The sequence below is a fragment of the Patagioenas fasciata genome, chromosome 12 (assembly GCF_037038585.1).
Source record: "Patagioenas fasciata isolate bPatFas1 chromosome 12, bPatFas1.hap1, whole genome shotgun sequence".
Classification (NCBI taxonomy): domain Eukaryota; kingdom Metazoa; phylum Chordata; class Aves; order Columbiformes; family Columbidae; genus Patagioenas; species Patagioenas fasciata.
The window spans coordinates 7,657,363-7,684,551 of record NC_092531.1 but is presented as its reverse complement, the minus strand read 5'-3'; the positions used below and the strand labels follow the sequence as shown (position 1 = coordinate 7,684,551).

At 40.9% G+C, this 27,189-nt stretch overlaps 3 protein-coding genes across 4 annotated transcripts in view; 2 read left to right on the top strand and 1 right to left on the bottom strand.

Moving 5' to 3' along the window:
* Window positions 1–1,574: 1,574 nt before the first annotated feature.
* On the top strand, window positions 1,575–16,815 carry CHRNB4 (cholinergic receptor nicotinic beta 4 subunit). Of its 2 annotated transcripts, XR_011740993.1 has the most exons (7): window positions 1,575–1,972; window positions 6,491–6,636; window positions 7,659–7,703; window positions 7,830–7,939; window positions 10,552–11,524; window positions 13,541–14,938; window positions 15,703–16,815. XR_011740993.1 is itself a non-coding variant. In XM_065847313.2 (6 exons), the coding sequence occupies exons 1-6, from the start codon at window positions 1,918–1,920 to the stop codon at window positions 13,679–13,681; spliced, it is 1,470 nt and encodes a 489-aa protein (XP_065703385.1). In that variant the 5' UTR covers window positions 1,575–1,917; the 3' UTR covers window positions 13,682–16,815. The 2 variants fall into 2 exon arrangements, 1 of the variants encoding a protein (XP_065703385.1); XM_065847313.2 differs by having other exon boundaries at window positions 13,541–16,815.
* Window positions 16,816–18,626: 1,811 nt separating this feature from the next.
* On the top strand, window positions 18,627–27,184 carry CHRNA3 (cholinergic receptor nicotinic alpha 3 subunit). The gene is made up of 6 exons (XM_065847227.2): window positions 18,627–19,260; window positions 21,189–21,328; window positions 21,409–21,453; window positions 22,565–22,674; window positions 23,788–24,799; window positions 26,013–27,184. The coding sequence occupies exons 1-6, from the start codon at window positions 19,206–19,208 to the stop codon at window positions 26,139–26,141; spliced, it is 1,491 nt and encodes a 496-aa protein (XP_065703299.1). The 5' UTR covers window positions 18,627–19,205; the 3' UTR covers window positions 26,142–27,184.
* CHRNA5 (cholinergic receptor nicotinic alpha 5 subunit) overlaps window positions 24,839–27,189 on the bottom strand; it is a 20,584-nt gene continuing 18,233 nt past the window's right edge. The window contains exon 6 of the mRNA XM_071813771.1: window positions 24,839–25,307. Within this exon, the coding sequence (XP_071669872.1) occupies window positions 25,289–25,307 (19 nt within the window). The 3' untranslated portion in view covers window positions 24,839–25,288. The remainder of the gene's footprint in view (window positions 25,308–27,189) is intronic.

Sequence of the window (27,189 nt, the reverse complement as noted above, 5' to 3'; positions counted from 1 at the left end):
TGAGATAAGCAACAAAACCAGTACATTTATGTTGGTATGGCTAGCAATAAGGCAGTAGTGTGCTGTAAGAATTTTTGGAGTACACAGAAATCATCGACCACCAATTCCTACACAGTTAACAGAACTTTCTATCATCTGAGATGTTTGCATAGCATTAAGATGCAATAAATCCACCTCTAAAGAAAGCGATCACGTGTCTATATATAAAAGTTTAGTAATTATAAGAGATCAAAGTTTTCTATTTTTTGGAGTTGAAACCACTATAAAACCTGAGAGATTATATCTGAGGGTGTTATATTAAAGGTCTATTACAGGAAATAGTTTGAAATTTCAGATGAAAAAAGATGAGAATGAACAAGCCAAACTTCTCATGGTCAAAGGCTGTGAGCTTTTTAAAGAACTGCCAGGAATCCTCAGTGGAGGATATGGTATAGTTGACATACCTTGAATTTCCAGAGTAAGGGAAGGCAACAGCACAAGCCACTTCATGAAAGCTGAGTTGTAACTGTCTGTTTTATAGAAGTAGAAGTCTATGCAGTGAGTGCTTATCCATTTGTCTCACTGAATCCATCCTCCTACCCTAAAGAAATGCGCCAAAAATAATAAATAGACTGTTTAGAGGAGTTGCATATATTATAGACAGTACAATTACCAAAATTTTGAATAGTTCCTTTACGTATCATGCTACCTCTGATTGCAGCTCCTTTAAAGACAACAAAGATATAAAATACCAGCCTATTTAGTGAAAAAAAGAAGGTGGCTGAAACATTCAGGGAAAAGCCAGTGAGTTGTTGAACACCACCCTGAGAGCTTGCCTAAAAATGGCAGCAGGTGACCTTCCTCAAATAATCCCAGTCAGGCAGCAACTGCACTAAATGCAGGAATCTGGTATATTATACTGGTAAATCGGGAATGCCTCCATCCCAGCCTACGGTGTCAGACTGTCAGGAGATGAGACAAGAGCAGAACTGCATGTTGTAGCCAGCTGAAGCAGAGAGGATCCTCAATATGGAGATAAAACATTATTTAGAAGATTAGCACCTTTTTTTCTTTCTTTTTTTTTTTTTTTTCTATCCAGGGACTTCAGCCTGGCCCACAGTGCTTGCAGAGGGTATTTAAGATCTTACTTCCCCTTCCTTCTAAACAAATCTTCCCATGGCAAGTCCCAAACCACATGATACACTATACTCTGCTGAGCCCTTCAGTTGTAAAAGAAGACTTCCATTGAATTCCTCTAATGCACCTCTGGAGTGTCCTTACAGCTACTGCTATTTCTTTCTTTAAAAATCCTGTCAAATGCTAATGATGACAAGTTCTCTGTTCCGCTCCCGCTGCTCTCAAAAAGCCTTTTTGGAGTTCTGGTTTAGAGAGAACACATGTGGGCCTTGGACTGGAAAAGGGTTGGTAGTAGGCAATCAACTTTGACACAGAAAATGACCCTCTGCTGGGGCTATAATTTATTCACATGTCTTTCACTAACAGGTCTAATGGCACAAAGTTACATCCAGCTCTTCCCACACAGCTCTTCCCACCCATTGCACCTATTAACCAGAAAGCCTTCTAAATGTGATCTAGTAGCAAGAATGAAGCAGTTGTGTTTTGTAGATCATGGTCCTTAGCTCACTCTTTCATTTCCTCTTATTCAACATTATCACATTACGTTCACTCTTCTTATGTGCTTTTCCTCTTCACAAAGCTCTTTAAACAGCTGCAAAGGGGGAGGGACCACTATGCTCACGAAAACTCCACTTTGCAGAATGCTTCTGCCAGGTCCTACTGTCTGTCTCTTTCCAGTCATTTAATACCTTCAAGATTTTGGTTTGCTTTTACACGTCTGACTTGTGCATCCCTGACAACAGAGCCTACTGCCAGCTGTCTTAATTGAGGAAGAGTAATCCAGCTCTTCTTGTTATTGCCATGAGGAATACGTACACCCTCCTTCTCTTTGTAATGGGCTCCTTTTATTTGAATGGTAAGTGATCTTTTCTTTCAGATACAGTTTGCAGAACAGCAATAGCTTTCGGGGTTAGGAGGTAGGACTGCGATATAAACTCTGAGATGGTTTCTAACTGTCACCTCAGTAGGTTGCAGACTTTAAGATGATACATGAAATTGCTTAATTTAGTGTTGTTTCTGGCTTGTTTGGTATCAGCAAATCCACTATGATGCATATGGACAGACAGTAAGTTAAACATAAAATGACAGAACGGTAGGGAATTATAATCACTAAATATATCCCTTTAGATGCTTCCAGGATTATCTGTGCTGGGAAAAGCAGGTATTGTGCTGAGAGGGAAAAACTAAAAAATGAACCATGACATGAACAATAAATAAGACAGATCTCATCTCTCTACAATTATTGGCTCAAGTTCATAGATTTTGCAAAGTTCATACTTCCTAATTGTTTGATTAGTATGTAAATAGTTTAAATTAAGTTGCAATATATAAATAGATGCTAAAACCAAACAAACATACATAAGAACATTTTCTGTAGTCCCCCAGGATTTCTTGCATCCGTTTTAGCCAACAGGCACAGCCCGACAGTAGCATGAAATACATGAAATAATGCATTTACCACAGAAGCTTCTGCCACAGAGGCTCCACTCAAGTGTTCTGAGTGAAACAGGCTGAAACTGAACTGAGACAAAAATCGCATCTTTCCCATAATTACCTCTTCATCCTACGGTTGTTTTGTTTCTTCAGTCACTGAAATGCAACTTCAGAAAACATCTGCCTTGTAACAAATGAAGGCTGAGGGCCTACTTTAGATTCTTAGATTATACACTTTGAAATCCATTTGTATTTCTTTTTTATTTGTATTAATTGCAGTGTAGAAATTAAAATAGTCTTTAAAATACAGTAAATTCATCACTACTTCCATCAGAACAATAGGAGTTCCAAATTAGCATGCACTGTTCTGAGAGGTTATATGAGTATTTTTACTTAAGAGTGTGCTGAGAAGTAACAACATGACAAAGTAATTTCAGAGAAGATAATGGCATTGTCTTCTTGTTGCCTCTAGCTTGCTCTTTACTAATTACAGATGGGAAGTTGGTATGTCACCATTGTCCACAGAAGTTATAAGAGGAAAGAACAAAAATGGCATATATTATTTCTAAACAAATGCTATTTCAACATTTATTAAAATAACTGAAGTCAGGGAAACGGATGAAACATGCCTCATGCTAAATTTTGCAGTCTAGGCGGTGATAACAGTGCACTTGCCTGTATTTGTCGACATTGCTCCTTATTCTATTCTGTGGAAATCACTCCTACATATTTGTCATTACTCTGAAAATAAACAACATAACACAGGATGTTATTTCTTTGAGTTATTTCTTTTTATATCGTTAAATTAGACCATGTAAAAGGGAAAGTTTGCACCGGTGACTGAATGAAGTCTGTGGTTTTGGGTTTTCTGCTGTGAAATTGGAAGCATGCTGATGCAATTGCTTTTAACTGTCATACTCCTGCAGAGAAAACAAAGTTGCTGCAGAATGTGTACTGCCAGTTACGTGGCAATTTGCTCTCCTTGGCATGGAGCAGATGTGCAGCGTGTTCAGTGAAGCTAAAACAATTTCCCTAGCTCAGGATCCACCCCAAGGTGTTTTCTCCATTACTGCTTTCAGTACACAAAAATACTCCACCCCCAAAATAGGATTGCTTCATTATTCTTGCTGAAATCACTTGTCTAAAAGCATCATTTGTCTAAAAGTGTACCCTCTGTAACATTTCTGGTGATTACTGCTCTTTGGAAAAAGAACAGTTTGCAAGGGAAACTGTGCACTTGAATTTCTTCCAACTCGGAGAGGAAAAAGAGGAGTTTCAAATGCACAGCTACTGACATCATGAAATGCAAATGAAGGTGAACTTGAATGCCTGGTAATTTTGTTCTCATTAGGTGCCATCTGGTTAATATGTAGACTGGTAATGGAAAACAGATTATAAAAATTATAAAAGAATCCCTCATTTTGACATGTTATTTACAGAGAGATTGGCTTTAGCAACCTTTAAGGCAGTGCACTGCTGACATCTACTGGTATTTGATACAGGCATCTGAGAGGAGGGAGCAGCCCCTTCCATCTTTATTTCTGATGATTAAGTTATTTAAAGGCTGGGATGGGATGGTAATTTTATGAAGAATTAATCATTACAGGAACGCCTTCCTTAAGAACAGAGAACCTTTATTAAAGGGCTTCATTGTTTAACAAATCATTTTTTTATAATTAAGTTGTGCCCTGTCATTCATCTGCATAAAGTTTATCGACAGAGTCAGTGCTTAGAAACCTGAGCTGTTCTCATCAGACATGCAGACCCCACAGGACGTTCTAATTTGCAGACCAGATGACTGTGATTGCTAAAACCAAGTTCCAGAGAATAGCATTATCACAAATCCAGAATGAGATTTCTGCAAACACTCTGCAGTTTCTACTCCTTACTTGCTGTTCAGCAAATACTCCATATGCTAGAACATTCACAGAAAAAGATGGCAACACTGTAAAACATATTTAACAATCCAGACAAGAATTCACTGTCTTTGTCAGCAGCATTCAGCAACCGCTGTATGAAACAAACATTCGAATTACAGCCATCTGCTTATGTCACTTATATATGCAACACCAGGAATGTTTGTTTAAAAAAACAACCCACAAACAACAACAACCCCACAAAACCCAAACTTTGGCTACCACAAGGCTTCTCATCTATTCTTACAAACACAATTATTTCAGCCCCATTTTCTTCACAGTATCAAGTTTAGCTCTATCTTGACTGCAATACACAAGAAAAAGCTCTGGAGCTTAGCAAGGATCACCATAGCTCTAGCCTGATAAGCCTTTAATTAGGCAGGCTTACATTGAGAATAAATGTAACATTAAAATATCATATGGTACTAGGGCTTTTATAACGACTTGCAGGGAGGTACGAAGCAAGTATCAATCAAAAAACAAACTGACCCAACAAGCACAGATGTATTCATCCAAATTTGTCTTCCCAAATGGCTTGGGAGGTGCTTGAGAAGCCTATTTTGAAGAGGAATGTTATGGTTAGATACATGTGACAAAATTTGTGCGACAAATACCATAGCATATGCTGGTCTTAAAAGAATTAAAACAAGTCTGGTGTTTATCTCAACCTTTCCCCAGAACTCGAGTAAAAGCTGTTCCTAGATATGAAAAATCTGTTCGATAGTGTTTCCTTTTATGTCTCTCCACTTTCTCACTGGATCAGAAACAAGAAGGTCTTACAGCATTTTTTTAATCTGAGTGGAATTCAGAAGTACCCAGTTTCAAGAGAGACTAGTTCCCCCGAGCAACTTACAGCCCCGTTCGCATGGAAACTAGGCACCTTATAGAAATGCACACAAACTTTGGCCGTTTATGTGGTTCTGGCCTTTTGATGCTGCCTTTCTCTGAAACTCATGGGTATGCTACAACACTAAAAAAAAAAAAAAAAAAGTGCCATAATTTTTAAGGACACTACTCTCATTTCTGCAATTTCTAGGGTTGTGTTATGTGCCCTTTCCTATGGAAGAATCGCTCTATCAATTGGATTAGAATCTGCTTTCCTTAACACCTGTGTCCCTCACTGTCAGCCGTATAACACAACACAGAATTAGTTGACATACAGCAGAATCTCTCTGGGTCAACTTTGTTGGCAGGATGTTACCAGCATTTTACCAGGGCTTTAGTAACTGGTATTACTATGTGGTCAGTAGTGGTTTGAAAAGTCCACTAGAATGGCTTTTAAAAGCACATGCAAGAACACAGGAGCAGATGCAGTTACCTCTGGGGTCGTGCTCCACGAAAAATGTTCAGGCTTGTTTGATAATATCCTGCAGATACTATTTTTTGCAGTCACTGAACTCCAGCTTTTTAAATCTAAGATTTACAGTATTTGTGCTAGTCCATAAATCAGGCTGTGTTTCCACATAAAATAAGACTTACATATTGCCTCAGGTTTTCAAATAAAATCATTCTGAAACAGAAACATCATTAGCTGCCAAAGAGCTCTCAATCATAAAAAACCCCTTATGACTCCTGAAGCTCATCCTCTGGTTTTCCCTACACAGATCAGAGTGTTCCAATTTGTATGTGTGCCTGCAATTCTGTATCCTACGACACTAAAGAGAGAAGTCACAGCCAGACTCCCTGCATTTGGACCATTGAAATGTTCTGTGTTATTAAGAGGGTGGTTTCTCCCAGCTTCTATTTCTGAATGTACGCCCAAAAGTATCTATCAATTTGAGCTTCACATTTTACTGTGAAAAAACCCAAAGGGTTTGATCCATGCTTTGTGAAAGAGAGTCAGCTTCAACAGAACAGATACTGGTGCATGCACCGTATCCTTCTCTTCATTCAAGCTTACAGTCCTTAGGAAATCAAACGCCCTCATTATTTAACGAAGACAATCCGATGCACAGAAATTCTGTGATCACTACATCATGTCACTTGGTCTCCCTTCTATAATCCTGTTACGTGATGTTTTACAGGAAGCACCGCAGCAGATGCTGAAGAAAAGCTAATGAACCACCTACTGAGTCCTGACAGGTACAATAAGTTAATTCGACCAGCTGTCAACTCATCCCAGTTGGTATCTATAGAACTGCAGGTTAGCCTGGCACAGCTCATCAGCGTGGTAAGTTCAAATTAGGCTATACCTCAATTCATCGCTACCTGTACAGCATTTTAAATCATATTTGTATTACTATGTCCCTATTATTTTCTAGTTTACATAATAATACTTAGTAGGCAGGGCACAGACATGCTATTTACTGCTTTTATACTTCAGAATGCAGCTACAACAGCAAGATCAATCTATTCCTAAGCAATAAAAGACCGCAGCCAGATCTTCATGCAATAAAATTCTATTGATCAAAAAATCAAAATCATTCCACTGATTTCAGTACAGCTACAGTAAGTTACACCAGGTCAGGATCTATCCTGGACTGTGCGCACAATGCTAAACCAACTTGTCTAGGGACCAGAGACTGGGCTGCTGCAAACTTTAAGAGACTTACATAATTTACATTCTGACATTCAGGAGGAAAAGAGAGACGCACTGATGGAACATATGGGAAACTGTACAAACAGATGAGCTTTCATACACACATGCAGGCTGATTTATACAGGATATGCTGTCATGTATACCACATGACTTCTGGACAAGTGCTCCCTCTCTCCTGGAGAATTCCACCCAGATGCAGTCATGCCTCTTCACACAGTGCACTGCCACCACATTGCAAATTCTGGGCATAAAAAGCAGGGTTTCTTGTCCCCACAGACCCCAGCAATCAACAACCTAGAGAGAGCAGATGAACAGGCAATGCTCAAGAATGGCACAGCTCAGTCCCTATCCATCTATATCCCCACTTTTCAAGTGGAAAGCAAAACTAGGCATTTTATAGGCTCTAACCATTCCAAGCATCTTCATGATCAGAGAACTAAGTCGTTTTCCTGCAGAAGTCCTCGTGACTCTTCAACCTCCTTAGAGCCCCAGCAACACAGATCGGCTGCAGAGAGACTTCTCTTGCAATACACTGTACTAAATCATGCTGCACAGTTGGAAATATCCTCAAAAGCCCACGGAATAAATCTTATTACTGCAATAAAGCAAAATACTTTAGAGGACAATTATTCTCTCTCTCTTTTTCCCTGCAGAATGAACGGGAGCAGATCATGACGACAAATGTCTGGGTGAACCAGGTAAGCAAACCCACAGAGGCATGCTCTTGCAAACCACAAATGCGACTGCTTTCACTCCATCACAGTGATTGTGTTGTTAGTGCTGGTCTGGATACTCCCATCACTACTGTACAATTCTTCTCTTAGGAGTGGATTGATTATCGTTTGGCTTGGAAGCCCTCTGACTATGAAGGAATAAATAAGCTGAGAATACCTGCAAAACACATCTGGTTGCCAGACATTGTGCTTTATAATAAGTAAGTAAAACTTCTGTAGTTTATGTAGACAGCGAACAAAACTTTAACCATATATCAAGAAATAAGCATAAAAACGGATGACATAGGTCTGATAAAATTCTAAAAATTATTTTTGTAACTTTTAGCCAGTAACAAGTGACTGGGGTACTGGCCTCAAAGATAATTTTAGTAAAATCAGGGCTCTGGTTAAAGACATTCCAGCAGACCTGGAGCTTGTCTGCAGTGCGAGCTCTTAGAACACCAGAGGGTCCGTGACAAGGCTCACAAGCAAGACACAGATCTATATCAAACTAGACCATATGGAAAGCACCAATCGTAGTAAGTGTCTAGCAAAGCCTTGAAGTGGATGATATCAAGTCTATGGGGGAAAAAAAAAATCAAAACTTAAAATATACTTTAATGATACTTTGCAAACCAATGAATTCACAAACACATGATGGTTTTTCAACAGATGGGAAACCTAGGAAGTTTATATATAACCAAGTTAAGTCCCTGGAAACCTACTGCTGGAAATCAGATTTGAGAAATACTTAAAACTATTGTATTACTCACAAAATAATTCATCCAGTGGATTAGGATGTACTCTGTCTGGTCAAATCTTGTTCTGGTAAATTGTGCCCTCGTCATCTGCTTCTTCCTTCCTTACCCCCCAGATGATACTATTTAATGGACTGTAAGAATGGAAAGAAACAGTTTTTAAATGCTTCTTAAATGCAAGGGAGCTTTTAGCCTCACCATTTTGGATTTTTACTTTAGTACAAAGCTTCAAATTACAATTGTAGATAAAGGACAAGTCCCTGTAACTTGCTGCTGCTGAAGCAGCATTTCATAATCACCGGTCAGTTCAAGAAGGTGCTCAGGAAAACAAAGAGCATTCCCATGGCAGACAGCTCTGTCGACAGGTCGCCTGTGCACACAGGGCACTGAGATGACAGCAGCCCAGGCTCTGACCCACAGCTGAGCCAGGGCACCCAGCCGCGCCTACACACTCTCAGCCCAGGAGCCTACCCAGGAGATTGTGTGGCTTCATGCAAAAATGATTCAGGGAGAGACAGACATGTGAGAAATAAGACACAATTTCTTTACCAAACCCCAGCAATTTTATTGGCAATGAACCAATGACTCATGTATGCTGTAGCCACTCATTTCTGCATCTGATTGTTTCATTGCCTACATGAATTAGCTACAAGGGTCTCAGCTCAGTGCCATGTAACAGGGTTTGCAAGGTGAGGCCTTTCCAGAGCCAAATGTAACTGAGCTGGAGAGCAGCTACGCATGTGTCAAGCCTCACATACTGGTAGCACTTCCCTGCTTAGATAAAGAAAATCAATCTTAGTGCTGAAATACCTCTATTTTCCGTGATGTCTTGTCAACAAACAATTCATCAAACTTTTTATTAATTCTTAAGGTGCAGATTTCCACTCAAAAAGGTGCTGCTTAACCATAGTCAGTTGAACTCATTCGTTTACACTTGGAGTGAATTTGGTCTTATGTTTTTCCAGATAACATACTGTCTTTAGGTTATGTGCACTTCTTTACATAATATTTATCAAAAGGAAGGCATACGGGATGTCCAGACTGTTCTTTGCAGTCTGAGTGGCTAACCCAGTTTTTAATAAAAGCAATTGATCAACAGAGGAACAAACTTCTGAGTTTCCTCATCTATCAAGAAAGACAGTCACTAATTGTTCCTCCTTCTTACTGTTACAGTTGCCTTTGGTAGCCTGACTGGCCGAGTTTGAAAGGTGTTGCATAACACACTTGAGAAAATGCAGTGAATATGCTCAGAAACACCAAATTTCAATAATATTTATCAGCAATTGATCACACTTCTACCTCAGGACACTTCATAGATTAAACAGCCCTAAATTGTTTGCCCAGAAACATTGCACAGAAGAAGATATTGACGGATGAAGATCTCCTCTCTGAATTAAAGGGCCCATCATAAGATAGAAGAGTCTCCTGGTGGAAGGTTGGCAGTTAGAGGAGAACACTATGTGAACACTAAAAACATTGTGGTTTGTCTATTCTGGTTTTGCATAATAATAAGTAAACATTAACTGGAGTGATGCAATATGTTATAAACAAAATAATTACATTTCCTCTGCCTATACTCTCTCTGCATTTCTAACTAACACTGCTCATCATTATTTCCTCGTCCAAATAGTTTAGGAGTGTGGCTGTGTGCTCTTAGCAGTGGCCATGTTCCAAATCAAAGGTACCTCCATTCTCATGCTGGCTGATTCTGTTTTTACTCAGCCTTCAGAGATGTAGTAAGCCTTAATTACATTAACAAACATTTACAAAACACTTTTGAGTTCTTTTGAATGAGACAGAGATTAATATTTATCATGTAATAATAATTTTATAAAAAGTTTTGTAAGTATTGGACCAAAAATCAATTCTCTGATTAGGAGAAATGCATACATTAATCTCCCTGTCCAGTTATAGCTGCTACAACATAGATTTCAAAATAAAAATACTACTAAACTTTGATTCTAGAAATAACCGAGACCCACAAGCCCAAGAATATCAGGGCTCTTCTGTTTTGAACTGTTTTCCCTCTTAATGTTTTATGATCATTTCTTCTTTTTCTTTCCTCGTTTCATTAGCGCGGATGGCACATATGAAGTTTCACTATACACAAACGCAATTGTAAAGAATAATGGCAGCATTCGCTGGTTGCCGCCAGCCATTTACAAGAGTGCCTGCAAGATCGAAGTTAAGCATTTCCCATTTGATCAACAAAACTGCACACTGAAGTTCCGGTCTTGGACATACGATCACACAGAAATTGATATGGTGCTTAAAACTTCCACGGCAAGCATGGACGACTTTACACCAAGTGGAGAGTGGGACATTGTAGCACTCCCAGGAAGAAGGACTGTAAACCCTTCGGACCCTAATTATGTCGATGTGACATATGACTTCATTATTAAAAGGAAACCTCTTTTTTACACCATCAATCTTATCATTCCCTGTGTACTAATTACATCCTTAGCCATCCTGGTGTTCTACTTGCCTTCAGACTGTGGTGAAAAAATGACCTTATGTATATCTGTGTTGCTTGCCTTGACTGTGTTCTTGCTGCTGATCTCCAAAATTGTCCCTCCAACATCTCTAGATGTTCCACTGATTGGGAAGTATCTCATGTTTACAATGGTACTAGTGACCTTCTCAATAGTTACCAGTGTCTGTGTACTCAACGTCCACCACAGATCTCCAAGTACTCACACTATGCCCCCTTGGGTCAAGCTGGTTTTCCTTGAAAGACTCCCAGCCTATCTGTTCATGAAGCGTCCAGAAAATAGTTCTCCACGGCAAAAGCTGTGCAACTGCAAAAAGACAAAAGCAGAAAATCCTTGTATGGAGCCAGCCGACTTCTACAAGAACTCTACCTATTTTTTGAATACAGCCTCTGCCAAAAAATATGATATGAAAATCACTGAGACTCTTGACAATGTCAGCAGTCATCGAGACTTTAGGTTAAGAACAGGCACGAAATTTTCTCCTGAAGTCCAAGAGGCAATTGATGGAGTCAGTTTTATAGCAGAGCACATGAGAAGTGATGACAACGACCAGAGTGTAAGTAAAAACGAGAAACCATCTCGGTCATTCCAAACTCCATCCCCTGTCCTACTCCATAACATGCTGTTCTTCAGAAAGGCAATGTAAATTCCCTAGCTATTCTGAAGTTTTTAGAGCTATCATAGCTTATAAGAGGAAATAATTTTTGCCACTAAAAGAATGCAATGAATAGTAATTCGCTAAATGTCAACACTGTCCTGGAAAGTAACATGGCTATTTTTACAAAGAGAGAATGCTGATTGCCCCATAAATCATCAAACACCCTTGAAAAAGCTGTGTTGTCACATTCAAGTAGTGTTTGGCAGGGGAAAAAATTAATATTCATTTCCAGATCAGAATGGTTTTCCTCATTGTATTGAGTAAAAGGGTGACTCAACCCATAACTAGGCCATGTTTACCAGAAAGGATGTACCTGCAGCTCAAGCATGTATTTACTTAACTGGCCATAGAAGGAGAATTTAATAACGTTGGTAAAAAGACTTTGCAAATCCTCTCTCTGGGCTAAGATCTCTATCCATAACTGAGCAAAGTGTGGTGGTCTTTATGTTGCTCTGTTGTAGCAAACACAATGGCTAGGACTGAAATACTAATGCCAGGAGAGCTGGTGCTTTTTTCATTTGAGTTAAATCAGACTTGTTACAGGCTGTGAGAAGTACTTTATCCAGGATGCATTTAAGCAGTGCTGCTTCTGCCCTATTCACACGCCGTACTTATGTCTAGTAGCCAGCACACTAAAGCTGATATAAGTATTCTGTGAGCAATGCTTGGAAAAACTCAGATGGTTCAGAGTTTTGTTCAGACAAACACCCAGGGGCAGGAAAAATCATCCCTATACCTACTACCAGTGTCCTCTCTTTGACCCAGACGCCAGTGATACTCCAGGTTCTCTGTTTCTGCTGTGCTCTCCCTCCCTCAGCCAAGCAGATTAAATAAAGTCTGGTTTCTGATCTTGCAGAAGTCCCTTGAGGAGTAGTTCATGTTTTCTGTTAGCTGAAATTACTGTCAATATAAATAAAGAGGATCAGCTATTAACATTAGACATGAGCTTGTAAACGTTGAAACTGATTGAACAGAAGCAGACTTCATAGAGCAGAGAAAAAGTTTCCTAATAGCTTAGAAATTCTTGCAGGAGTGTGTTGCATACTAGAGGATCTACGGAGCCTCCACTTGATATTAAGAACAATTTTCAAGGGTATTTTATACAGGAAAAATTAATTAAATGGTTTTCACACAGACTCGTCTGATATTACATTTGACTTTTCTAGATTCCTAATTTTTATCTCTGCTTTCTTCCTTCATTATCATGCTCTGATAACAACTGCTCATGTACATTTACCATGGTCTGATTTCAGAAGCACATAATAATTCCCATCAGGAGCAGTGGAAACTAAAAGTGTGCACTGAAGGGAAAATACGTAATGTTCTAATATAAGACATGAGATAATGGACAAGCATGGTAAAGTCATTGAGGTGAGGATGTCCTATGTGTAACCAGAATCAATAGGGAGGAAATCATTCCTGAGATGCAGTTTTAGAACAGGCTCTAAGGCTAGTCCCATGGCTTCCACAGACATCATATGCAGGGCAAAAATTGATTTAATACAAGCAGTGGTATTAGCATGCATTGAAACTGTTGGTTAAGATGACTGCTGATAAGAAAAGAATTCTGAAGCTAACCTTGTTTAACCGCAATGAACACCAACTATTTTTGTCCACTGAGATTAATAGCATCTGCAAACTAAAATTAAAGAAAATAAAGGATCCTTAATTGGATTATACTGCAGGTCCTTCCGGGCTGGCTTCCACCAGGCAGCCATGCTCAGCACCTGATGCATCCAAGACAGCTAAGAAATATTTACACTATTTTTCTCCACTGCCCAGAAAGTCAGTTTATTCCCTGAACCTTAACATTTGTTTCCTTTTATTTTCACAAACAAAAATGCAGAATTAGCAAGAGGAAGAGTAAAAGAATATGACAAATTGCTAATGCCTTTAATTGGCTTTTTCTTCCAGGTCATTGAAGATTGGAAGTATGTTGCCATGGTAGTGGACAGGCTGTTTCTCTGGATATTCGTCCTTGTTTGCGTCCTGGGGACTGTTGGATTATTTCTGCAGCCACTTTTTCAAAACCACACTGCTGCCACGAACCCTTAGTTGTCATTTTAAACTGTCAATACTTACACAGATGTTGGGTCTCAGTCTACTGTCAGCTAAATCCACAGAGATGCCAACTGAGTTGCTCTTACATCGAATTTAGAGTAGGGAAAAGGAAAGTAGAACTTGACTTATTGTGATAGGGAAACAAACACCAAATACAAACAGAAAACTATTTTTTCTCCAATGAGTTCAGTACTTTTGGTGACATCTTGCCCCTTTTTTCAATTATTAGAAGTCTGAAAATTACAGAGAAAAGTGTTTACTGTACAATAGGCCATTGTGGCTCACAAGGGTTATTCTTTAAAAAGAATTTTACATACATTGTCTCAGGAAGGACATTTTCTTTCCTTAGAATACTGCAATTTCCCTATTACAAATAAATTATTGCTATGACATTTATTTCCTTCAAATACATCAAAACTATTTGTGTCTGATACGTAAACAGCTTTACAGGTGGAATCACTCTTTAGCTGTTTGAGTATGATATTTAAAACAGAACTGAGGTAACCACTAATAGGTTTCTCACCTTGACATCTCTGATAGCTGATTGATCAACAGATGCCAAATCAATATATGACAAACAAACATTTATATACTCTGTTCAATAACAAAATATAAATAAAATGTAAACTTTTCCTTTACATAGATTCAGTCCTGAAATGTTCCTGCAACTGTAACAGCTCATACAACTGGGGTTGCACAGGAAAGCACCTTGAGAAGAAAAACTCCGAGAGGCAGCTAGAATGAGGACAAAGCACCTGAGAACAGACCTGCATATTTTGCTGGGGAGATTTTAATGCAGATTTAAGTATAATCCTCAACAAATTAGCTAGGAAGGCACATAATGCATGCACAGTCTTCAAGTCTTTGGCAAAGCACAGATCAAGGCCCTGGACTCCTGTCACAGGACAATCCTGTCACACTTTGTTACAGGCAGCTTGCAACCTGCAAAAAGCTAAGTGGGCTTCTGGTATTTTTCAAGGTAAACCAGCCTCAGCTTTTCCTTCGAGTCTTGTCACAACACATAACAATTTTACTACTATTGATAGGTACAACTCACTGGTGAACAAACTGTTAAAATTGACTACTGTTTGTGAAGGGGATCGGAGGTTCACCTGTTCCAGGGGAAAATTGGCTGACACCTAAACCTGTGTTCTGCAACAATGCCACAGATGAAGACAGCTCCAGCTTTATTTGCTCTCATCAAAACTGAGTTGTATCTCTACCTATACCACCATTCCCAGTCAGCTACAGGTAACTACATAGAATTAGACGTGCCAAAACAGCTACCCCGATACCTTTCCAATCATTCAGAGCAACTTCGGGACCTTTGCCAGTTCCTGTGTTCGCTCCCTCCCCTGCCCATGCACTGAACTCCCCAGTACTGCCACCACCCCACCCCTGGGTGCTGTGGCACAGCCTGGTGCCCGGCAGCCCAGGAAAGGTATTACACGAGCAAAAAGTATCACAAGTGGGCTGGGTGAGGCTCTGTGAGCAGCACCAGCAGCATCTCCCCTGGGTCGAATGCTAGAAGAAGGAATGCTTATAAAACTCTCAGCCTCCCTTCCACTCCCTCTATGCACTCTGTGTCCATCACTGGAGATGAGCAAGAAGGTGAGGGGTGACCGTGGGACAGCCTTACTGACGCAGGTGTGACCACAGAAGCTGTCACATTCTCCTCTCCCAGAGGGTGGCAATGCCAAACATTAACTGTTCTGGGCATTTCCCGTGGTGATGGGTGGGCAGCATAAAGTTTAAATGAGTCACACCTGCTTTCCTCACCTCTGTTGTCTTCTCCTTCTAGAACCTAGAGAGCAGAGCTATTTCTCTGCAGGCAACTGAAACAGCAGCTCTAAGGTGAGCTGGGGCAGTCCTGCGGGAGCAGAGGGGTGCCTACACCCACACAGGGAGACGCTACTCTATGTTATGTTATCTGCTGGGAGCTGCTGTAGCACAGAACATTGCAAGCATACGTGCACACACTGCAACAGCTGCTAAGCAGCTTTTTCTGCTTACAGAGACGCCAGAGAGAAGGCAGAGCAGCTGCCAGCGCTGCGCAGACAGTGTAAACATGAAGCCCCTTTAAATCCCACAATAACCCTGAACAATGAATGCAAAAGAGGCAGTACAGACTTAAATGATCTTGTGAGCTACTACATGCTCCTGCAGGGCAGAAGGGAGAGGAACTCACCCAGCCAAGCAACCAAGGATGCAGCAAGTCAGCCACAGACCCTGAAGTCCACCCGACTGACACCGGACCCATGCAGAGCAGAGACCTCTCTCTCTCTGCTCTTGTCACCAACAGCACTCTTGGCTCCATTTCACTCTCACCCTCCTACCAACCATTACTCCTCTCCCCAGTCCCTCCTTCTACTTATCCTCCCCCTCGCTGCCTGAATGCAACTGAAACGAGGCCTTCAGTATTCCTGTCTCACAGCTGGCCTTACCTTATGAATGGTAATGACCGATAACGGTTGGTCCCCTAACCGCAGCCTTCAGCTGAATTATCCCCAGCGCAGACAAAAGTTTTAGAAAGGGTTTGGCAGCTCAGTGAGCAGCTGACACAGAGCACAGGCAGATGGAGGCCTCAGACTTGATAAACCCAGAAAAAGCTTTCAAAAGGTACATCCCTGGCCCTGGGGAGATCCCTGCAGAACTACAGCTCCTCATCAAGGAAATGGTGGGCTCTGTTGGTTTCCATACGCTGTGGCCACCTTATTTCTTTTTTAATCATGAGTGAAGCAATACTCTTCCCTAGATATGTTCTTGGAAACCACCACTGTATTTTTTCAAAGCTTCCAGAAATAATTAAATCCATAGCAAACTTCAGAATGGAAGATTTCACACAAATTCCTACAATTTTGAAAAATCTGAGCTCTTAAAACAGTGTTTTCAAAATGGTAAATGTTATTTTTGCCTAACCTTCAGCAGCTCCACCTACATAATGGGCAGAACTGTTCCCAGTTTAACTTGTCAAGGAATTGTAAGGTTTTTTGGGGTATTTTTGGCAAAAATTCAAAAATTAAAAGATTTCTGGAGTAAAGGAAACATTAAAAATGTAATCTTCTAAGCTAATATGAATACGATAAGGTCTCGGTTCATCAAACAAAATAAACATTTCTACTTTTCAAGGTTTTTACAGTAATGCTTGTCATTAAAAAAAAAAAGCAGTCATTCAAAATTGTCTTTTTCACTAAAACAGTTCTTTCAATGGCAACATGCAACCAGTCTTCGCTTCCCTACTAGTAAGGAAAAGCCTCTGTTGACTCCATCCCCATTCCCTACCATTACAAAACTCTTCAACCCTTACCAGTCCTGTCTGCTGTCAGAACACACAGAAGTGCCAGCACCATCACAAGCACGTACCATGTGAGTTTCTTTGGGACTGTTTCTGCACCTCTGCAGCCACAGCAAACAAGAAAGAGCAGCAATGTTGGCTTTTTATAGAAGGAGCATCAATACCCAGACAAAGGTGGGAAAATATTATTTTCCTCATCACCTGGGTTGATTAAGACTTGATGGTAACAGATCTTAACAAAGCAAAACACCTCTAAAAGTGGCACATTTATTAAAAAGCAAAGGCTACATAGTTTGTTACTGCAGATGATCTTGGTTAGATCAGCTTCCCCCAACCATATAAATTCTTATATGTAGTTCTGCAATGCAGTCATGGTGACGTGTTCTTATCACATCGCTCTCCCTAGTCATAAAAATAATCCTTCCACAAACCCGAGCTGTTGTCACCAGGAGCTCCAGCACGTGATGTTAGAAACAAAATATCTGTGCATACAAACATCACTGAAAATTTCAGTAACTAGGCAAACTGAGCTAAAATACCTGTTTCTCTTGATGCAATGGCTCTTTGCTGCCTCTGCAGATCAGATGTTTCCAAATCATTCAGGTTTAAGCACTAACTTTCAGGGAATATGGATTATGATCTGATCTTTGAAGCTTTAGCTCATTTCTAGTTGAGACTAAAAAGAAACAAACAAAAATCTCAGTTATAATGCTGTTTATACTGGAAACCAAGAAAACAAAAAGCAAAAACATCTAGTCTTAATGCCCCAGAAAAGCAAAAAAAATGTATCCACAAAGGGTTAAGCTAAAAGACCAGGCAGCTGAGTTCTCTGGAAAAAAGAAATAAAATCAAATGGACAGTAAAGCTTATTTCCTCCAAGCTAATACAATTACAGAAATTATCATAAGAACATGTGTCTGGGGATGGAATGAATGATGCTCTGAGAGACAGAGCAAACAGGACAAACAAGCTCTGTGCCAAGAGCAGCTGAACCCAGTCTGGTGCTCCTTCTCCCAGTGCCATCTCTTAACACAGCACAAAACGGGGTCATCATTTATCGTTTCCTAACGGCAGGGAGTGAAGCGCCTACTGGGTGCAGCCTCCTATCCCACAGGGCTTCCCTCTTGTAGTTTCCAAAAACAAGGCGGAATCCCCCAGTTTTTGCTCTCCACTCCTCCCTCCACACAGGCTGCCTAGATGTGCGGAACAACCACAGCACGCCTGAGCCTTGCACCACCCGGCCCTTCAAGAGGGCGCAAAAACTGACATGTAACTTAACAAGGAAGCTGATGGGCACCTGGGGAACGGGCCACTTTGCAAATCATGATTTTGTGATTGAACTTCAAACACAACTCCTCATTCTCACCCATCTTCTTCCCCCTGAACAAGGATTTGTGGGATCAAGTTGGGATCCTATACTCTTATTCCCCTTCCCAAATTTCACCTTTCTAATCCATGAAAGCAGAATGGTCCAAAGACATTTATTCTCAAGAGCATGGCTCAGGTTTGGTCTCCAAACTCAAACTCCTGTCTCTTGCTGGATCCCAGCCGCTGTGTATTTCACTCTGGGCTTAGATTCCTGGCAACAGTTGTACACGCCTTTAATTACTCCTGGGAATAGCACATCATTTTTATATAGTCCAGCACCGAGCACATGCACTTTTAAGATGAGACACAGGCAGGAAAAAGCCTCAACCTTAACAGCATAATTGGAAATTCAGGTCCCATGATCTCAGTTCACTGCTAAATGAGGCATCCCTATTGTCAATATTCATTTCAGCACAATTCAATTATAATATTTTTATTAATTAAACTCCTAGAAGCTTGGCATGAGCTTCTGATAAAGAAGGATCCTGTAGAGCAGCTGACTGGAAAAATCTTTAGCATAGTCAGATTGCTGGGTTCATTTATGCACCAGTTTAAGGACTCTTGTCTATTATCCTTGTCAGAAGACTGCTCTTTGCCTACAATAACATCTGTTTGCCTGCCATTTATTTCCTGTTGCCAATGCTCTGACAGCCTGAGCAGCTAGAAAGGGGGCAGCACAGCAAACCTAATGGGAGCTCACTGCGCAGAACTGCGTTTGGGGTCCTGCCGGCTGCTGCTTCCAGGCGTTTCACGCATCGGAGGAGCGGAGCTCTCTGTACTTCCCATGCTCGCACAATCCTGGCAGCTACGCTCGTCTTCAACAGCCTCTGTCGACAGGCAGTAATTCCTAACACCATGGACAGCACACGCGCTCTCCTCCTAACTGCTGCTATTTGCTTTCTCTGCCAAGGTGAGTGATCTTTAATTTATTTATTCTTAATTGGTGAAGCGAGGGAGTCAAAGAGGTGAACAGGAGATGGCATCGGTGCAAATTATTTTTAAGAAGTGCTGAAGCTCATTCCAAACTAATGGATAAATTTACAGAATCCTAGTATGGCTCTTTGTTAGACAGTTTGTTGTTGCTGTTTATTTTTTTTAAATTTCTCCTTGTAAAGTACTTAAGTGGTCCCAACTGAAGATGCCAAACAGGACACACAAAGCCAGTTTAACATTAAACAGAGAAAGCACCTTACATGTAAAGGTGTGGGTTTACATACTCTAGAGAAGACCACAAGAAAGTGACAATATTAAACAGCTTTAAATATGTGCTGCAAACAGTGCACATTCTCTCTGCAGATATGGAAAGCACCGAAACATTCAAATAAAACCCAGAAACAAACAAAAATCCCCGCACGACACATAAATGCACTTCTCTAGATCCAGTGGATGCTAGATTTAATTAGAGTGCTGGTGACATGTAAAATGCTGGCAATTCGGGATTGACTGTAATAGAGAGTTGTTAAGATCTAGCTTCAAAACTATTCATCTGAAATATCTAGAAGCATTTATTCCAGAAAATCTTGATCTGAGAGGTATGAGATATCAATAAAAATTAAGGGCAAGACTAGCAGTTAAAAAGCGTGAAAGAAATGTGTTTGTTTCTTAGTTAGGAAGTTGGGTTGAATGATTTCACTAATCTGAAAGGGAAATTGTCCTTCAAGCGAACAGGAAAAAGGGAGAAGGGGAAAAAAAGAGGTTTTAGTTGAATACATTTTCACACGAGGGGGGCCGTTTTGTCACACGGAGAGGGGAGCTCTTAGATCAGAATGTAACTCCTGTTTTGTGAGACACTACAGATCAGTCACCTGCAGTCACTTCTGCCTCCCATCTCTTTCTCTACTGAAAAAGAACAAACTAACAAAAACAAAACCTGTCTGGCAAAAAATAAATGTGTCCTTGAAAATATTTGTGTTTCAAAGGAACTGTAGAGTATGTTCAACAGTTCTGTGCCCTTGCCAAATTCACATAGTGTTGTCCATAAATGACAAAACAGGCCTTTTCAGTTGGAGTGCTTGAGAATGTGTCATCCAGCAGAGAGTTTAAGAGAGGGTAAAAGCTATTGGCTTTTAACTAGTGCCCAGCTGTTGGGACGGTTATTGCCTAGCTAGCTCCAAGAATATAAAGGTACTTTGAAATCCACGCTCTCACACCTCATCCCGAGACAGCTGAAAGACCTTGTTGTTTAAGAATTTCAGTTTGCAGCTTTTCTGTTGGCTGTAAGATACCATGAGCAGCAGTTATCAGTGGCAAAATGGACAACAAAATTACTTAGAATAATAAATGGGCAATCAGCATATTTCTTTGAATATGCTCAAAAGTATCTGAATATAATGGTTAGTCAATTTTTAATCCTTTTTTTCATATTTTAACAAGCAGGCTGTTATCATTCCTCTAACCGTGCAATCACAACTCAGGCTAGAAAGCAGAGTTCTCATGTCCTAGCAATCCTCTTACTGCAAAACAGTCCAACAGCTTACTAGTGGCCTGGTCTATTGGCTTACACTTCCAGCTCTACACCCCTGCAGCTTTGACAGGTCTAAGGGACTAGGTCTGTGAGGAAAAAGTGCTTTCGCACCTCCAAGTCTTCAGTAACTCCCTGAAACTATTTTCTGAACCCATTTGCAGAGATGTGAGAAAAACTCTGTCATAGTATTGCCTTTCACTGCTTCTATTCGCCCAGCCTAAGCAAATGCCAATCGTGACACACTTACATGAGGCCTGGCCTTTCCCCACACATCACATGGATGCTAAGCAGTTCATACACAGCAAGTTGGGTACCAAAAGCAGCCCCTCGGGTGCCACTGCCCCACGGGCCCTCACCCGCCGTGCCCTCCATAGGCTGCAGAGGCTCAGAGGCTGAGCACCGGCTCTACACAGCCCTGTTCGAGAGCTACAACCAGTTCGTCCGTCCCGTCAAGAACGTCTCAGACCCTGTCATCATCCAGTTTGAGGTGTCCATGTCCCAGCTGGTGAAGGTGGTGAGTACCTGCCTGCCCGCTGGGGTGCCCACGGGAGACGGGGTGGCCAGCGCCTCTCCTGACACAGCTCTGTTTTCCAGGATGAAGTCAACCAGATAATGGAAACCAACCTGTGGCTGAAGCACGTGAGTAGAGCTCAGTGACAGCACCAACCCATCATCGCCAGGGCGGGCAGACCCAGCCCTCAGGGGTCGAACGGCCGCCCGCCCAGCGAGGCGCCTGCGGGCTCCCGGGAGCACAGGGCTCAGCAAGCCAGCACCAGGAGTCCCTCCCCTGCAAAGCCGCAGCCTTGGGAGGCACCACGGGCACCAGTGAGGCCCCCATCGGGGCTCCAGCACCGGCCGCGCCGCCCTCCCCGGCGCGCTGCTGCCCCCCAGCGGCGCTCGGTGGCCGCGGAGCGCTGACGGACGCCTCGCTGACCCAGCCGCGGTACCGGACCGGCCAGAACAGCGGCCCTGTCCCCAGCGACCCCTTCTCGGTCTCGCCGCTGCCGAGTGCCGCAGCATGTAAACACGGGCCTGGCCCAGGGTGCAGCTGCAGCCCAAACCTTCCCGCAGCTGGTAGTGTCGCTAAATACGGTATTTTTGGTCTGAAAACCCCCAGACACGCTGCTTTGCTGGACACCCATACGCAGAGGAAGCCCGTCAGCACCGAGGTCTCACTCGGCATCACCCGATGCTGTTTCAGCTCCCAGAAAGCAAGAAGAAACCTAAAACGTTGACTTCGCTTAAAAGAGTCTTTATGGATTAAAAATGCAATTACTCACTGTCGCAGTCAGCTTAATATCCAACTCCAATCCCAGCTTCAGCTTAATAATTCAGCCTCGTTAAACTGCGGAGCAATGACACCTTGCAGCTCTTTCTAACCAGTTGTGTTTCACTCAATGCTCACACCTAGCACCAGAGCCTCCTATAAATTTGTTTTTACCATCTCACACATACATGGCTTTTTGAGACCTATTATTAAAGTCCTGCACTCTCTGGCAAGAAAGTGTCTTATTCCCTCTTTCACCTTGCTGTCACAAACACCCAAGTCAAACCCAGACCAACAGCCCCACCATCCCCATGTGAATAAACACCAGACATACGTGTTTGTTAAAGAAACATCTGATCATTGTAGTATCCAAAATAAACCCACCCTAGAAGCGATACGACAGCACTCCGTTTGAGTCTGTCTGCTCCACTGATTTTCGATTTCTCCACAAACCTAACAGAGACTCATTTCTTCCCTAATCAGATCTGGAACGATTACAAGCTTCGGTGGAATCCAGCAGACTACGGAGGTGCTGAATTCATCCGAGTACCATCTGGTCAGATCTGGAAGCCAGATATTGTTTTATATAACAAGTAAGACTCTTGCACATTTATCATCTTACTTCGGGAAGAAGGGGATTGATGTTACTAGTTTTTTTAAAATGATGAGCAGGCTGAGTTAACTGACTAAACCTGCTTTTCAACACACCCATCCCACACCTCCCTGCTGCTGTACTCACCTCCGTGCCACCTACATCAGCATCACAGGGCAGGCCAAAGGGAACTTTGCTTTTCTCCTCACAAGCCCCCATATTTGCTGTAATTTTAATCACTGTCTACAAGGAGGTGGCAATAAATTCCCTAAGACAGGAGAGTTCTTGTCTGCAAATTCTTTTTAGAGGTTAACTCACAATTTGACACCTTTACAATAGCGTTGACATACAGAAGCAATAGGTAAAGTTTACTTAGGATGTCTGCTTCTGAGACTGTGAGGAACCAAACCATAACTAATAGAGCCCTCTGCTATGCAGGGAATAGCTCTCAGTGACATGGGCTGAACTATAAAGATCCAAAAATTAGGGCTACAGAACAACAGAAATGACTCTCCTTTTCTAACTATGGCCTTAAAACTTTCAACTGCCTTTTTAGTTTTACTTTTTAATATAAACAACTGAACTTGCAGTGATGTAGGACTCAAAAAGCCCTCACCAAACACACTCCTTACGCAAACAGGCATCCTGACCCTACTTACTCCCTTTCCACAGTTACTACCTGCACTGTTCACGGGAGAGATGGAAATACCAGCACTGCAAGTAGCCTCTTATCAGCCCTTGGGTTCTGATATGCTTGATCTAGAACAGAATAGAATAGTTCAATCAGAAGGGACCTACAACCATCATCTAGTCGGACTGCCATCTACAATCTCCTGTTTGCTCTTTTGAATATGGATTTCACTAAGCCATGTTATTATAAGGAAGAATATTTCCTTTCAAATCCTCCATAGGAAATTCATACAACTGTTTCTTTCAGTTTTAACTATGCAAATTTATAATGGCCACAGATTCAGTCCTGCACATGCAATTCAGCTCCATGTCAGCATGTAATTGCTGACTTCCCCAAAACAGACTAAAGAGTTAATGTATATGATCTGAACGTATGAAACCACCTGGAGTAATTGCATTCTAATTTCTGTTATTTGCTTTACAGTGCAGTTGGGGATTTCCAGGTCGACGACAAGACAAAGGCCCTATTAAAATACACGGGTGATGTGACCTGGATACCTCCAGCTATATTTAAAAGCTCATGTAAAATAGATGTAACCTACTTCCCATTCGACTACCAGAACTGCACCATGAAGTTCGGTTCCTGGTCATACGATAAAGCCAAAATTGACTTAGTTTTAATTGGCTCTACAATGAATCTGAAAGATTACTGGGAGAGCGGAGAATGGGCTATCATTAAAGCTCCCGGCTATAAACACGACATCAAATACAACTGCTGTGAAGAGATATATACAGACATCACATATTCTCTTTACATTAGGCGTTTACCTTTATTTTACACTATCAATATGATTATTCCCTGTCTGCTGATTTCTTTTCTGACCGTATTAGTTTTCTATTTGCCCTCGGACTGTGGTGAGAAGGTGACACTCTGCATATCAGTCCTCCTATCGCTAACAGTGTTCCTCCTTGTTATCACAGAAACCATACCTTCTACTTCCCTGGTAATCCCCCTTATTGGGGAATACCTCCTTTTCACCATGATCTTTGTAACTCTCTCTATTGTCATCACGGTATTCGTACTTAACGTGCACTACAGAACACCCAAGACACACACAATGCCTGTGTGGGTGAGAAGCATTTTCTTGAACTTACTTCCCAGGATCATGTTTATGACACGGCCTGCCAGTGGTGAAGAGAATCATCAGAAGCCAAAGCCGTTTTTCACGTCTGAGTTTTCAAACTTAAATTGCTTCAACACTTCCGAAACCAAATGCTGCAAAGATGGCTTTGTATGTCAAAATGTGGCATGCAGCTGCTGTCAGTATCAACGCATGAAGTTCTCAGATTGCAGTGGCAATCTCACAAGAAGTTCAAGCTCTGAGTCTGTAGATCCTCTGTTTTCACTTTCAGTTCTGTCACCAGAAATGAAAGATGCTATTGAAAGTGTTAAATACATTGCAGAAAATATGAAAATGCAGAATGAAGCGAAAGAGGTAAGAACATATTTTACTGTTAGTCAAACTCCAGACACCATTTGCTATCAGTGTGTTTTCTAAGAGAAAGAGATCCCAACCCCATCTCCTCCCCGAAAAAAGAAAGAAAAAAGTACACCATAGATCATTATTTTATACAAGTAAATTAACCAAGCTATATTACAAATATATGCAGTTTTGAATGTAAGTAATTTCGGGGAACAGTTCTGTTGCACAACATTCTCTTTATTGATAACACACTGGGCAAGGCATGTTAAGGTGACCATTGTGAGGAAAACAGATTTGAGTGCCCACCCTACAAGATTCAGATTTTCCAAGTTAAAATCGTAATAGTGGAATTAGCTGCCTCTACGGGCTTTAGAAAGTTCCACTCCCCCCCCCGCAGCTTACCATCAATAATAAAGAATGTGAGAACGAATGCCCTTCACAGTGATCATGTTGCTTATTCTGTAGCTGCTGTTTTTTTGTGGTTTTTTGGTTTTCCTTCTATTAACAAACAAGTTCTAAGCTAAAAAGTGCAAAATTAAGGAAAAAAAGAAAAAGCAACAAAAGCATTATTCATTTATTAGCCTTCCTGGAGAAAAATGAAGTAAACATTTAAATTGGAATCTCAAGAGTAATGAAAATGAGCACCTAATATAGTTACTAATAATGTAAAACATATATAACACTTCAGTGTCACTCTTGTTAAAAAGAAAAATAGAGTTCTTTGGAAACTTGGTTCTCTCTCTACATGGAAGGTAAGGAGATGAATTTTCCATGATGCACGAGAACAATCAAATTTCAGTACTACATAAGAAACGTACCAAATAATTATATACCAATTAACCTTTGTGTTTTTACATATGCCTAATGACTAGTAGGAGCGGTCTGCTTCAGTACAATTTTCTAGACAAACCTGATCACCTAAGTACGTAAAGCTTTTCACTTTAGGCATACGGAAGAGAAGTTGTAGCTCATGAAGTCCAGTGTCTTGGTGAACAACTTTTTGCATATGAAGAAGTAGCTTTTGGCTTTGCCACAAATTGCACATTCAAATAAAACTTCAAGATGAATTCATTTGTCAATGAAAACAGTGATATGTAAGTTGTGTATATACAAAAGACATCCACATATGGGGAAAAAAAAATATCTGTACTTCCTATATAAAATGGTACTAATTGCTAATGCAAGCTATTAATCTAATTAACATGCCAACTGATTTTTTTTACAGATTCAGGATGACTGGAAATACGTTGCCATGGTAATTGATCGTATTTTTCTATGGGTTTTCATCCTGGTATGTATTCTAGGAACAGCAGGATTGTTTTTACAACCCTTGATGGCTGGAGATGAAATGTAAAGATGAAATATGTTGTGAAATCAAATAAAACTTTTGTGAATTAACTCTACACCCCCACCCCAGCACCTGATGTCTCTCCTATGTATAGCAGGATAAGGATCTCTCTTGGCCTCAAATTTGCTTGACCAAGATGGCTTTATTAAAAATGTGAAAACGTGGTGGAAAAAAAAAAATAATTGAACCTTTGTAACAGCTAATCTCAAAGTAATATGAGCTATGCTTGACAGCCACTTTTTGCAATAACTGGAAAAGATGCAGAAAGTACATTAAACTTCATAGGAACGGTTTTAAAAAGGGGTTGATAAAGAAACTGAAAATTACACGAATATTTGGAAAGTCAAGGCAGGTTGAAGACTCGGAGCTACCAGCTTTGTTTCCAGGAGTCTGGTGCGAAGTGTCTTCAGACAGCGACAGGATCTTCTGAGAATAAGTTCACCCTGAGTTCAGTGAATGCCCTCATGAAGATTAGGTGCCCTCATGGTTTAGGAAGCAAACAGACCCAATTGCTAGAAAGCAGACATTGCCACCTGCTGTATTAACTGACTGAAACGGCAGGAGGAAAGAGGAAAACACATAGGAAAATAATAGATGATGGTAACAAAGCAGCCATAAACTCTCTGCATCCCTGTATTTCAACCTGTGAGAAGACTGCCAGAGAAAAAAAAACCACCAAGCTATTCAAACCTAATAATGTTTAAAACCATAGACAAGTAAAACACACACTAAGATGCGGTCTGCAAGGTATGCTAACGATGAAAATATTTTGCTCAGATAGTTTGGATACCGAAGCTTCCTGGTATAATGAAGTGTTTTATGATAAGAGAAGGCAGGCAGATAGGAAACAGTCCTGTAAAGTATGCTAAACTGCTTCTTAGGCATGCCTTTTTATTCAACCTGTAACTGCCGATACTTAAGAGCATGAATAAAGAATGCAACAAAATATTGTCATGAGAAAAGTACTTTGTAAAAATATGAACTGTTCTCTCTGTACCAAGCTGGAAGTTTTTTGAAAATACAGTATATCAAGTCATGTGACATTTAGGAAAAT

What these genes read in the sequence shown, in the direction of transcription:
- CHRNB4 (XM_065847313.2), top strand. Translation starts at nt 1,918, where the DNA reads ATGAGGAATACGTACACCCTCCTTCTCTTTGTAATGGGCTCCTTTTAT. An exon ending in TGGCACAGCTCATCAGCGTG is followed by an intron (nt 6,637 to 7,658) that starts GTAAGTTCAAAT and finishes TTTTCCCTGCAG; the next exon opens with AATGAACGGGAGCAGATCAT. An exon ending in GTGATGACAACGACCAGAGT is followed by an intron (nt 11,525 to 13,540) that starts GTAAGTAAAAAC and finishes TTTTTCTTCCAG; the next exon opens with GTCATTGAAGATTGGAAGTA.
- CHRNA3 (XM_065847227.2), top strand. Translation starts at nt 19,206, where the DNA reads ATGGACAGCACACGCGCTCTCCTCCTAACTGCTGCTATTTGCTTTCTC. An exon ending in TGTCCCAGCTGGTGAAGGTG is followed by an intron (nt 21,329 to 21,408) that starts GTGAGTACCTGC and finishes TCTGTTTTCCAG; the next exon opens with GATGAAGTCAACCAGATAAT. An exon ending in GATATTGTTTTATATAACAA is followed by an intron (nt 22,675 to 23,787) that starts GTAAGACTCTTG and finishes TTTGCTTTACAG; the next exon opens with TGCAGTTGGGGATTTCCAGG.